This window comes from Manduca sexta, chromosome 22, assembly GCF_014839805.1.
Source record: "Manduca sexta isolate Smith_Timp_Sample1 chromosome 22, JHU_Msex_v1.0, whole genome shotgun sequence".
NCBI lineage: Eukaryota > Metazoa > Arthropoda > Insecta > Lepidoptera > Sphingidae > Manduca > Manduca sexta.
The window spans coordinates 2,133,979-2,148,645 of record NC_051136.1 but is presented as its reverse complement, the minus strand read 5'-3'; the positions used below and the strand labels follow the sequence as shown (position 1 = coordinate 2,148,645).

The 14,667-nt window shown below is 34.5% G+C and overlaps 1 protein-coding gene across 2 annotated transcripts; it reads right to left on the bottom strand.

The window, feature by feature from the left end:
• Positions 1-650: 650 nt before the first annotated feature.
• On the bottom strand, positions 651-14,202 carry LOC115455205 (tyrosine-protein phosphatase non-receptor type 11). Of its 2 annotated transcripts, none has more exons than XM_037441589.1 (2): positions 13,840-14,202; positions 651-5,886 (listed from the first exon to the last, which is right to left on the bottom strand). In XM_037441589.1, exon 2 carries the CDS (start codon positions 5,783-5,785, stop codon positions 3,878-3,880), a length of 1,908 nt encoding a protein of 635 aa, XP_037297486.1. In that variant the 5' UTR covers positions 5,786-5,886; positions 13,840-14,202; the 3' UTR covers positions 651-3,877. The 2 variants fall into 2 exon arrangements, with proteins under 2 accessions (XP_037297486.1, XP_037297487.1); XM_037441590.1 differs by having other exon boundaries at positions 13,828-14,189.
• Positions 14,203-14,667: the final 465 nt, after the last annotated feature.

Sequence of the window (14,667 nt, the reverse complement as noted above, 5' to 3'; positions counted from 1 at the left end):
ATTTAAAACTTACATCAATAATCGAGATATTGCACAAATTTTGGACTATAAGGACCAAAAAGTGGTTCCCGATACGACAAACAAGCTCTCATACACTTATTACAGTTTTGTTACTGCCTTTCTTCAGATTTTAGGCTCGTTTTTGGTTAACTAAAAACGAGCTACCTTAGAGGTTTCAGACAACGTTTATGTTCAACTAATTATAATAAATTATATTCGAAAATAAAATTAGCATTGCACGAACAATCAAATCGTTATATCATACATATTACATTCGTACCATCTACGCTTACAAACAAAAAAAAACTTTAAAATCATCGCACCATATCCCGTGACGTCACACGAGTCTAAAACCTCACATAAAAAGCACCTCCAATTTCACATTTTGACAAGAATACAAAAATAACGTATTTAGATATTAGATTTTTGTTTGAATAAACATAATTCATAAAACAATGCATTATTTCATCTTTTTTTAAATATAATCAAAATTCTTCCTAAAAATTTAAAAATATACACAATAATTTCGTCGTTTAAGATTCTCCAAAACAAATAGCGAGATAAAAGGAATATAAAAGAAAGTTTTTTATTTAATTATATTATTTCATCTTTTTTTTTTAATCAAACGAGTGTAATAAAAAATTATAATAATGCTGCATTATTTCACAATATTTCAGTTTCTTTATGTTAACTGTTTTTTTGGAGAATCACCATTTGGATAAATTTCAATTTCATATTTGAACAGAACATATTTTGTGAGATATTTTTATACAATTAAATCAACAACCAATTAAGTAATCAAAACTCATTTTTATAAACTTTTCATAAAACCAAACTCAGCTGCTTATAGTTAAATAATTATCGAAACGATTAATTCCGTATGCAGTGGTAAGTAAGATCTTAATGAAAAAGCCATTTAGGGTCATAAGAGCAATAACTATCTATTTTATCCATCAACTCATGAGACTGAAGATAACTTGACACAATTTTCCAGGACATATACAAAATAAAATTCGTAATTTTTATGATTTTGTTTTGAAATATTATTTTACTCTCTTAAACTTATAACGCTAAAAAGGCGTATTATACCAATAACTTGCTCTTAAAAAACGTTGGTCAGGTCATAGTTCGTTGTTGCGCTCATGACATTTATTTTACTCAAATCAACTAGTTGAGCAACAAGTTGACCGAACTGCAGATGCAACACTACACAGAGAGTTGTTTCGCTAATATTTCTATAACACAAACTATCACACAATACAAAAAGGTCAATGCAAGCACATATCAAATGTCGAAAAATAAAAAATATAAAACATTCTGCCTAAAAAGAATCCAATTCGAGATCACGACGAAGTCGACGCCCGACTTTCATGTAATATAAATTAAAGCAACACGTTTTGATACGTCTCCAGGTCGCCGTAGGCTTTATGACAATGTTTCCATCGTCGTAATATTTTTTTCTTAAATGAATAAATTTCTCTTTTTAAAAACATAATAATTGTCGCATATTCAAACTCGGTAGCCACACATCGAGTGATAAAAAATTATTTCACATGTAAGATGGTAATGATTTCTATTTAAGTTTATGTACCTCAAAAAGAACTCTTATAAGATTACTGTGTTATGCGTCTGCCTGTCAACTCTTTTTCTCCGGAGCGCGTAAAGGTATCAAGTTGAAATTTATATTTAATATTCGGGTCTACTGTCACTGTTAGTTGTAACAAAATTAAACATATAAGTACGCGATCAAAAGATATATATACCTAGAATCATGAAATTTAGCAAGACGCATTTTTTTTGTATATGAAGGAAAATTTCTGAAAACCGTAAATTTGTTATACTGTAATAACAAAAAATATGCTGTTTTGTTTGAAAAATACGAATGTATGTGTATAAGGTCTTCAATATGGAACAGTATTCGGTTAGTAAACATATTAAAAATACAGCAGATATGATGAAACCGAAAACCTTTTTTTATTATATGACAATATATTTCAAAACAATCTGATACAATTTAGTTGGGACTTGGTTCCTTTTTTTATATTCTTTTATAGTTCCGTGTTTGTTTTTACAATTCCTTAGCCTGATATAGTCGTTTTCTTTACAATATTCGACAAGTACTATATTAAAATTTAAACTTCAATTTTATCTGACCATCTGTTTCAATTATCAACTCCGTAAATAAAAATTAAGGATTGCATCCACCGAGACGTTAATGAATAGTCAAAGATTTCTTACATAGAATTGATATTAGTTTAAACAGATTTTTTTATTTATCTCACGCCTTTTGAAAGCAGGTACAGTTTACTCAAAATATAAGTCACCTTGAGTATCTCCTAGAGTCTAGAGTTATACAGACGTGTTTAGTGTTGTTGGCCCAAAAGTGACCATTTTGCTGGCGGTGCTGGTATAAACTCTAAGTTATATTGAAATAAAACTTTTTTTTTCGCAATTTATAGCGATGTTTTACATATCGTCTTTGCAACCTTCATGGTCATGGGGGGACTGAGGTGTTGGTCATCCGAAGTCAAACTTACAATGTCTATCTACATTTTACAATTATAAAAAATGGTTTTATTTCAATGTTTATCGCGAAAACATAAGACACCATACCGCTATTATAATTTAAGTTATAGGAGGAACAGACCTCCAAATACCTCCTGTTGAACTAATTCAATGAGATTTGTAGAACATCGTCTGCGCCAACAGAGAAGACCGCGGGTAAGTAAGGTTACATTGACCAATGTTAATGAACAAATCTTGCCTTATTATTGGCGGTATAAAATTGCCACAGCAGGTGTGAAATCTGACGATTATCAGGGGATGATGTAGGACAGAGCTATGAATGCTTATCAATGAAAATTTCACCTAATAGACTTGTAGATAAAGTTCAACAAAAATAAGCAGCTATTATCAGAATTCATCGGCATTAGATTTATATTTTAGGTAAATCTGTATTGGATATTGCGATTTCACGAGTTCTTTTACAAAATATGTAGGTACAGTCAGTCATAAAAAATAGTGAAATACAAAGCTTCAAATCGCTTATACACTTCAGTCTCGTTGTCAACAATATTATTTCTTCACTAAACTAAACTATAAAAGGTTTCATTTATTTTAGATAAAGAAAAACATATTTCCATTTTACTCAACGCGTACAGGTGATTTTAAATTGTATTGCTATTCTCGTGGCTGATTGTACCTTAGGTCCTACGAAAAGTTATTCCATGTTTTATCTCTCACCTTTTCTCGTTCAATGTCAAAGAGTAAAATAATGCTAAATAAAACTGTTATTAGAATATTTATAAGGATAAGGTATAAGAGTAAACATTTAGTGAAGAATTCTATAGTTCTAAAGAACTTGCCTAGACAGATATTGGACAGATTTCATATGCTACAACTGAGACTTGATTAATTAGTGCCTCATTTTGATATTTCGTAAATATTTATGCTTTGATAGACATTAACTTATATTGAATACATTTTGTCGTTAATATTTTAACAACTAATAGTGTTTTGCTTTGATTAGATTTTCATATAATTTCACACACGAATAATCGAATTTCAGCACATTAAAGAAATCAGGTATGTACTGTAGCTTCCTAAATATATACAAGTTAAAATATGTGACTTTTAAAATATTATGTTTTTGCCGTTATCATAAGTATGTGCATATTGTTGGTAAATACCTCGACGATGCATCGAAACGAATTGATAAAGTTTTATCGCTTGGAAACCGTACTTCACGCACGACTCATTTCAAAATTATCCCTGATAAACTCGTTACAACAAATAGATAATGTTTAAAATCTACGCACCCCTAAATTTCCACATGATAAAGCTTTCGATAGAAATTTTCTTGCGCTTTTAGCGCGATTCATAAAAAAGGGACCGGCAGAGACCGCGCCCGCGGCGAGTCCTGCGCCGGCTCGGGGCCCAGACCCACGCGCTGCTTCTCCGTCTCGATGAACTCCAGCACGGCCATGTAGATGAACTTGTACTGCGCCTCGTTCTGCACCATGCCGGAGCGCTGGTCGCGGACCATCTGCACCGACCGATGGATGTCGATCTCGCAGTCGAAGCCCTCCTTGCGGATCTGGTCGAGGATCATGTCGATGACTATGAACGTGCCGGTGCGACCTATCCCCGCCGAGCAGTGCACACACACCACGGCCTGCAGGGGCGGCTCCGGACCCGTCATGATCTGCTGCAGCCTGTAGTTCACATCTAAAAGGATGTTCAACACACGGCCTGGTTCTGAAGGGACGCCGTGGTCGGGCCATGCGGTGAAATGAAAATGATATATTGTCCGCTTCACATTAGGCTCATCTTTTTTCGTAACCAAAAATCTCCTCAGCGTGTAGTCCGGAGTCGATGACTCAAATTCGTTGAAGATGGTAAACTTTTTAATGACATCGGTTTTATTGAGGTCGGGCCAATACCTCTCGCACTTGACCTTTCCGCGTTCGATTTCTTTCGTGGTCATTATGATGATGCGCACGTCCTCTTGCCATATCATCGACCAAAATGGATAAATGGTGGTGGAGAGGCAACCCTGGGTAGCGATGTACGTTTTGTTGTACACGTGCTCGGCATGAATACCGTTTTCCGTTTCTTCAGCCGACTTGGGTATCGTGGTGTTCACATAATTCGGGTTTGTACGGAGAACGCTCGGCTCAAATGCTGGAAGCTTATGAGTGCCGTTTCCGTGGATTTTCCCACTAGTTTTTTCTTCAGTAACGATGAGACTGGAGTGATTGGGAGATAACTTGTCTTTACTACTGCATGGAGTACCATCTCTGCAGAATGTGCCGTTTTCATAGATCCCGTTACTATCCTGGGAATCGGAGCACGAGTCGATACTGTCACATCGGATGTAGTTAGCGTTTATATAATCGGAACCAGGCGGCGCGTCCGGAGGGATATCCTTTAACACTACGCGCGTGTGATCGAACGGGATGATATTTTTGTATCTGTTTTTCCTAATATTTTCGGGTTTGGATCCCTCCATTCTATCGAATAGTTGTAAATTCTCCATCATCTGTAACGTTTCGAATTCTTCCCAGAAGCCCTGTTTGTAAGCCATACTCTCAATCGGTCCTTCGTTTTCTTTCTGCAGCTGTTTGACTCGTGTGTGTAGATGGCGGACTTGAATTCGTGTTGCATTGAACGGTTGTATTAGTCGCAGCACTTCCCCTGTTGTCTCGACCATGGGGAAGCTACGGTAGTGTTCGATGAGACTGACAAGGTCATCAAACTGCTGGCCACCGCCGACGTCGTACTTCTTGTCCTGCCGCCGGATAATGACATGCGTCACTCGGTCGCTGGTGCGGACTGACAGCACAAAGTCTCCCGGCTGCCTCTGAGACTCTCGGACGAGAAACGAGCCGTTCTTTCCGTTCTCCAGCATCATCCTCTCCGCCTCCTTAGCAGTCAGCTGTCCGTGGTACCAGCGCTCGGTTGTCGGATCGGCGCAGTTGAGCGGCGTTTTTAACCTAATAATATTGCCATTCTTCTCGCGCAACTGGCACTGATTGTCCATATAGTACTGAATCAGTTCCGATAGAGTTGCGAATTTCTCGCCTCCGTACAGATCGAGGAATTCGCCATTATTCTGGATCTTTATATGGGTCACCTCATTGCCTCTGCGCACTGACAGGGTAAAATCCCCCTTATTACTCGTACTCGGCCTGGCGAGGAAGTAACCGTCGTGACCGCACTCCATCAGGAGTTTCTCCGCTTCCACGCCGGTCAGAGATGGATGGAACCATCTTCGGGTAATCATCTTACACTAAAAGAAAGCACCACTGGACACTTACAAGGCTATAATCAAATTAATGTTCTTTCTTCTTGACGTCCAAGCCTGCGTACATCCTCATCGATCATCTGAAAGCAAAGAGAAATAATGGCGTGTCAACACATAATGTATAAACATTGGAGCGCGGTTACGGGCAGGTCGGCAAATATGTGGGCGCGTTTATTGACTGCGAATTTTACGTCTGTTTGTTCGGCCCGGGCCCGAGCAAAGGGAGTGTGATTTGGGTAATCAGTCCTCCCCCTCGCTTAAATTATTTAAGAACAAAAATGTCTGGACTGAATACTGGTTAGGAAACTACTACGAGGAAATGACCCAAAAAACATCAATATGTTTATATATAACGCTAATTGTCAGAATGTCATTGTTTGTTATTTCAATGAGTAATGCAAAGTCACAAATACACAAAATTAATAAATTGACAATTTTTTCTTATTAATTTATGAATACAAAAATGTTTAGGGTAAGTATACTAATGAATTTACATATGTAAGTATGGAAGGCAATTCTCGTGTTTGTATCCGCCTATTCCAGTTCTTCATTGTAATAAGTGTAATTTCTAGGCCTTGTGATTTTTAATATATATAACGGGAATAATTCTAACTATATTGTATAGCTATTATATTCTAACTAACTTCTAAATATACTGAACTGCATTACACTCGTGTATTTAAAAGTTTTGGCCAGAGTTGAGCTATTGATTACGGTAATTCGTGGTACTTATCACGAGTGACTCATTTTTTTCTCCGATAATATAAAAAAAGGAGAGCGTCCATTGTAACACTGGGCTAGCAATATTATGCCAATTTCAAATAAGATTTTCTTATTTTATGCTTCTCAAATACAAATAATGTATACTTTTAATTAATTAATTAATTACCCATTAAAGGAAAAGCTAATTGATATTCCGAAGCAGTCATCAAATGAAGTATATAAACAATTATCAAGCAACATTATTTATAGAGATTTATGTATGTTTATTTCCTTGTACATCTACATAACTTGTATCACTGCCAGTAAGTACAATATAACCGAATGTGCGAGTAGTATAAGGAAACAGAGTCCACTTCAAGAGTTTTATATTATGATTGTGATATATCAAATAATTAGGCTGAGTACAAGGACCCGTTAATAGATGGCGTTGGAAGATTTTGTTTATTATATTTCGTAGACGGCAGCACAATATTTTAATGAGTAATTACTGATCGATTATATATTATTGTAGCCAGTGTAACTACTGGACAATAGGGCGGCATAATCGCTTATGCGACTAAGCCCCTTCATTAAGATTTAAAAAAAAACTACTGGACATAATAAGACTTAACATCCCATGTCTCAGGATGACGAGTGCAGTGGAATACCAAACAATTCTTTGTATTTCAAGATGTTAGATAGTGTTTCTACTGTTTATGGGTGGTCGAATCGCTTACCATCAGGCGAATGGCATGCTCGTCTCGTCATTCAAAGCAATAAAAAAAAATATTGTTATAAAGGGTAGCTGAAAAAAATAGTAGCAATGAACCGGTTAAATTTCCCCTGTAACATGCCATACATAAATAAGCTCAATTCTATTTCCCCAAATATATAGGAAAACTTTCTAAAAATCATGTGTGTATTCTTTGTGAATTTATCGTTCGCTTTAACGGTGAAGGAAAACATCGTGAGGAAACCTGCACATCTGAGTAGTTCTCTATAGGAATTTCGAAGGTGTGTGAAGTCTACCAATCCGCACTAGGCCAGCGTGGTGGACTAAGGCCTAATCCCTCACAGTAGTAGAGGAGGCCCGTGCTCAGCAGTGGGCAAGTATATAATACAGGGCTGATATATTATTATTATAGGAAAACTGTAGTTTAAGAGGTATTAGAATTAGCTGAATTTCTGTCCTATGATTTAGTTAATCAATCTTTTGTCATATTGGACACATTACATCCCAAATAATTGACGTTATTCAGTTCATTCAGTATCTCATATGTGCGACTGCCATCGCCTATTAATACTGCCTTCCTTAAACGATCACAAAGGGATAGGTCCCTTTTTCACAGAGATGGCTGTCTTTTATCCAACTCCAATATAGTGTTGGCGCAAACTTACTACAGAAATCAATGACGTTTTACAAATAGACGCGTCATACACTAACAAAATGGCATATAAAAACGGCGCACTATTTGCTATATTCACGTACCTGTACATATAATTACAAATTGGCTCGAAGAAAGAATAAAAAGATGCAGAATACATTCGTTAGAAAAGGATATATATACATCGACGGTTACGTAGCAACGTTAGTGCCGCACGCTCATTGGCCGTTAAGTCCGGCAATTACCTTACTTTCGTTTTGCCACTATTGAGCTCGGACAACGTATCTATGTAATAAAAACATCTTAGACAGAAATAATTTAGTTTCACTTTTACGCCTGCCCGACAATTAAAAATGACTTGCAACTGTCAGTCGCTTTAGACTACCCATTCCTTGGCGAATAGGGTTAGAAAAACCCGCACAAAAAAATTACCCAACCTGAGAATCGAACTGATTCGCAGTCCATTTCAGTTGCCGCTAGACCATGGGAGCTAGCTACCTATATTATGATCTGTACGACATAAAACTTGAATTTAATGCATTCAGCTTGGCACCAGCATTGTATCGCAACAATGAACGCGTGGAACGCGATTACTGGACATAATTTATGAAGTGTATTGAATAGCGACTACTGTTTTGAATATTGACGTGGTTCGATAAAAAAAGGGAAATGTAAGTGATTCGAAATGCCACGTCGTTCAATGTCCAAGGTAGTAAATTCATATTTTTAATCTCATTTTTTTTTTATGATAATACTGACACTGACTGACATACTTCGCATATTTAAAGTGGGTGAATTAGAATTTTATTAAAAGTAAGATGTTGCTTGTGGCTCGGCCGCATGCAAAGGCTTCTCCCCTTCTAAAACCCCTATAACACTGTAGCGATTATTTAAAAAAGTATATTAAATATTCCATTATTTCCTATGGTAAAAATTACCGGGATAAAAGTAGCCTATGTGTTAAATCAAAACATGGTCTATCCGTGTGCCAAATTTCTTCAAAATCCATTCAGCTGTTTCTGCGTTTACTTCTTACAAATATTCAAAAATTTTCACAAATTTTGTTAGCTACTTATGTAATTATATTTATTATTTTCATTCCCAGCATATAGTTACAGGTATTTTATAGAATAAGCATATGAAAGTAGATACTATAGTTGGACAAAAAATATCACTCAAATATAGTTTTGTCTGCTACAAAAATAGACTGTTCAAACCCTTATTAGACAAAGGAAATTAGCGGAAATGACACTTTCAGTTGACTTTCGGCAATAGAATTACTTAGGGCTAATAAATCTTCCCAGTTTTCATTTTATGGCTACATTCTGTAAAAATATTGAAACAACCGGTATTGAAGCATTGATTATTAATACTAACTCCCTACCAGCACGTGTATCCTGTACACACAATTGGGAACAATTTACACCAGACGGTAGCATGTCATTTTACCAACGGATATTTCCGTATCGTGCAGTATTAGGGGGTTTAAAACACGATAAAATGTATTAATATAAAAGGGCGATTAGAACACAGAGGGTGAAAACCGATAAACAAAATTGAAATTATATCAAGTCCAGGGGTAAAATAATTAAACTAACTACTGAAGTTGAATGTTTAAAACGGCTTATTAGTTTTAAAAATTATAATGTATTTTTTACCCCTTAAGGCTAAGTAAAGAATTTAAATTCACGTCTAGTTAGTGATTAGTTCTCGCAGTTGAAAGAAAAACGTAAAAATAAATAATAATCATGGATATTTCGGCCTTTAAAATTTAATATGACGAAATTTTACTTGCCAATACTTGTTTAGTTACCCAGATTAAAGGTGAAACAAAATGTATGAAAATGGAGCTTGAGGTATCGCCTTAAATTTATTTATTATGCACCCCATTGTCCTTGGTACATATTATATGTTTACCTATTTTTTTTAATACGGGCATGGTAAATAAGCCCCTCTGCGCGTGACGTTAAGTGGAGTGGGAAGTCCAGGAGGAGTAGAGGCTGACGACATGATTACCCTCGCAAGTCGACATAATTATATCGACCTGTTTGAACCGGATATACAAAGGCTGATACCGGGACACGACACACGGACGAGGGCCTCTATGGCAGATTTTACACCTTGTGTACAGTAGTCAATGTCCGACACAAATATCGCACCACGAGGAATAATTGGAATAGAATGATGCGACGAGCAGATTACTTCCCTGCTTGAACGCACCACAAATGCTTATTCAAATTGGCATCAACTAGAACTTGGAAGTTGGAATCACTGTGTTTCCTCATACATTTTTAAATTAAAAGAGTTTTATTTTATGTTTTACGAAAATGTTTTATTACAACGTAATTATGTATGGTTGACGTCAATTTATAGTCTCGGTATCCTACAGAAGTTGACGTGAGGTGCTAGTTGTAAAAACTAACCCAAATCTAATGGACATTAGGGAATAGCGGATGGGATATCCGCCCAAGGCCTCACGCGTCGCTGGGCCTTGCGCTTGCAAGGTACACAAAAAAACAGTCTTCAGAAATTTGGTAAAGAGATCTCGCTAGAAACTGCTGCCCAGGACCACGCATTAGTTAAGGTTACTGGCCATATCACTTCTAACATGCGAGAAACATTTGGAGAATAAACTCCCATTAGCAGGGGTGAGAGGTGGAAGACAGAAGTTTCGAAGTATTCCTGTTCCGTCTATGGCATGAATGTGCCAGATTTTCTGTTAGTTTTAGCAATTGTGCATTTAATTCAGAAACTAAGATTGCTGAATGCTTAATGTTTGTCAATGCCTTTCAATCATTATTTCTTTTCTTTTCTTGGTCCTTAACTAAACAGGTAGAATGCTAAAGCTATATATTTAATAGTATGCATGCATGTTTGTTTATTATAATTATAAAACTGCATATAACATTAAAATCTACTGACCATTGGTTTGTTACTATTATAGTAACAAGGAAAACCACAGACTGAAATGTTCAAAGAAACAAGAAAATATCATAAATATGGTTAAACTTAAGCCACAAGTGTATATCTAAACACAATTATTGTTTTTTCAGTTTCAACACAAATGCAATATTTAATAGTTTATAAATTAAATTATATTAATAAATGTAAAAGTTTGTGAATATGTAAAAACGTGTGATATTTTTTTTGTACCGACAGGGTAATGACCCCAGTGTTAATGATGGTAAATGGAGAGGGGTCCCATAGAATGTTGACTGAAAGATTATTAATAGTCGACACAATTATGTCGGCCTGTTGGAACCGGTGTAGTGTGTGTACTTAGTATATAAGCTATGTAACGTATTATAATAAGTTAGTATAATGAGTGCACTCCAATAAAGAACCTGAAACCATAAACACGTCTCAACATATATATCCATCCTTCCATTACACCGGATATAAACAGGCTGATCAAGAAACGCTACACATGTGGGCCACTAACGGGCAGTTTTAACACCTTGTGTACAGTGGTCGCTCTCCTGGAGGTTATAAAATATATCCCACCACTACATATAAATCTATATTATAAGACCACAAGATATATACATATATACAAACTTATAAATTTATGAAAGAGTTTTAATGGAATTTAGCATGTAACATCTTGTTTTAACATAATATAATATATAGAAACCAAGAAATAAACATTACAAAAAATCGCATTTAGGGAAACAGGTTTAAAGAGAGAGAGTAAGAAAAACTCTGCAATTAAATATCAATAATACAGATTTTAAATAATAATTTAAACATCAATTTCTATTGCAATTTATGCCAATAGAAGAGAATATTGTTATATATGTCTTAAATGAGACAAAAAATAATTTGTGAAGGCAATCTGTTACCCCTTGTTTACAAACCAATACAATTAATATGTAAAAAAACATTGAGCATTGCTAAACAGCATGTTTCATCATACATTCTGTTTAAACTGACACATCAGTAAAGGTTAAAACTCAGTTCAAAGTAACTGAATTAATAACACATTAGTAACTCACATTAGATCATGGTTACCTTGACAGTGGAATGTGAGGTAACCCTGGTCAGCTGATTCTAACCACTTCATTATCATAAATTAAATTCATGTTTAACCCATTACTTATGAGTATGCTCCATTATTTAGGCAAAAATAATGTGCTTATTTTTAATACTATGTCGCTATTTTCATTTATGTTATCGCTTATCCATGTGCAAAATATCCTTGTAATACAGCAGTTTATGGACTGACTAGGAAATATACATTTAAAGAAATCACATTTGTTTTATAACCTGTACCAAATATATATAATTGTAATAGTTAATTAAAAAAACATTAAGTATTATACTGGTGTAAATGGGAGATGACTAATCAAATTTTGTATGTTACTGGAGAGCAACCGCTAGTAACATAATGATAATATCACCACAATGGCTTGTTCAGACAAATTTGTATTCAGCAAGATAATTGACAAGAAATGGTGTCTTTTGTTTGTTGACTATATTTTTTTTCTACACCATAGTTACCTTTCAGTACAGCAATTATTTTACTATTGAAAAGAGAGTTTATTATTATTTTATTACAGAAACAAAGTAAGGTTTTTATTTGCATAAGGAGAGTGGTAACAACATTTTTAGGTAGGTCTTGTCACTCTAGTGTTTTAACACATGTATAAGTATAACTTTTCAGTTAGTGTATATTAAGTTTAGAATGATGTATGTTATAATCACTGCCTCATTGGTTTGGTGAAAAAGTAATTACTATCAGAACTGTGAGGATTTGTTATTAATTTCCAGTAAGGTTAGATTAGTTTGTGTTGGCTTTCAAATTTAAAAATTACTTTAGTTGCCAATATTGGAATATCAAGAAAAAGCATTAGGATTGTCTCCTAAATAAATACTTCTATGATTTACTATGCATGTACTTTTGTTTCTCTGCCAGTTATGAGTTTGAACCCATGGTAATGTTAAATTACTGTGCAGTTAAGGAAAAATATCTGTAACACGGATAAAAAAAATATTGTTTATTAACATAACATACTATTGAGGACTTTTCTAATACATTTTGTAGGCAATGTCAATTGACAATACTTAATAAAATAAAAAAGCATGCAACCCCCTAACGGGGTAAAGACGGAGCGACATAGTCGCGAAATATCGACCAAGCTCCTTAAATAAAGATTTAAAAAAAAAAACAGGGTAAAATGCATACCATCACAATAATTTACTATTATTACATTTGTGTACAGGAACCATATTATAGTATTTTAAATAATTCGTCACAAAGATCACCAGGAAATTAATATTCTATATGAATGGCTCAAGAAGCACAACATTTTGAACACAAGTTCCTTATTTAAAGTAGGTAAGTAATAATAAGAAATTTTAGAAAATCTATTCCTCCCGTATTAGATTATAGCGAAATTAGTATTTGAGCTAAATAAATTTTATAAAATTAACTGGCATGTTTCAAGTATAATAAAATTTTAAAATAATATAGCACAAAATATTTGTTACAATAATTTGTCTCTTGTGTTTATTTACTTTTCTATCCCACATATTTATTTAAAAAAAACACAATGTTGATATTCCAAACAACATAAAATTTCATATTGTTACTTTTTATGTATCTACTGGTAGATTAATATTTTTATATATCTAAGAATAAGTTTATTTAGGTGATTCTCATTCTTTAGTCACAGCTTATAATAATGTTACATAAATTGTCAACAAAATATGTATTTGGCATAAAAAAATGAAATAATAAAAATACTGTAAAAATGACCTGCATTAGACGTCGAATGGAAATGGTAGTATTGTGATAAATACGTAAACTATACTAGCGAGCGTTATAGTAACATATATGGATAGTTATAAGCACTAGAACGGAACACAAAGGTGCGACTTTGAGCCGCTGCCGCGACATTCGCTGACATATTGTACCTTAACACTATAACATACCATTCTGCTCACCTCATAAAGGCACCCGTGTGGTTGTAAGCGAGCCGTGTCCCCCAAAATAGGTGTTATATGGACCACTCTGTTGTTGCTATGCTGACTTTAGTCTTTTTTTTACACAAGATTTTCAAGGGCGTATGCACTCAATACACAAGTACACGTTAATTATTTTTCGATTGCAATATTTAAAACTTAAAGCAAACGTAGTAAATGTTACGATAAAAGAAATAAATGGTTAAAAATAAAAATTCTTTTAGCACAAAAAGCTGAAAAATTAATTCCGTTCCAGAGTTGCCTGTAGAAATGTCAGTCTGATTTTTTTTGGGCAAACGTTTTGTCAGTCTAAACGTCAATGCGTTTCTGAACGAATTAGAACTAATTTCTAAAGAGGAGTATACATATATTTTTTTAAAAACGTTAAGAATAAAAAAGAAGCTTGTGTAATCAAAAAACTTTTAAAACATTATAAAAATATAGCGTGAATTAAAATGTCAAACGAGTTGGTTTCATGTAGATTTAATATTGGCATTGTTTTGCGCAGTAATCTAATAATATTGTGAATAAAAGACTTGTGTAAAACTTACGAAACAAATATTTATTTTTCATTTGATGCATTCGCACACTTTGGATTTTTACCAAAATAACTTGACAGAACTTTTCGAACTGCAAGTCGTTTGTTATGAGATGAACATTCGCCTTGTTGAGTTGGTGATTTATTCCATTGTTCAGCAAAACTTTGTCGTCGAAAAATTTTCCCTAAGCTTTGCCATTTTTGTTCAGGGCTCATCTCCTTAACTTCAAAGTGGTCTTTACTTCCTGAGGGGCGATCACCCTGAAAAATAG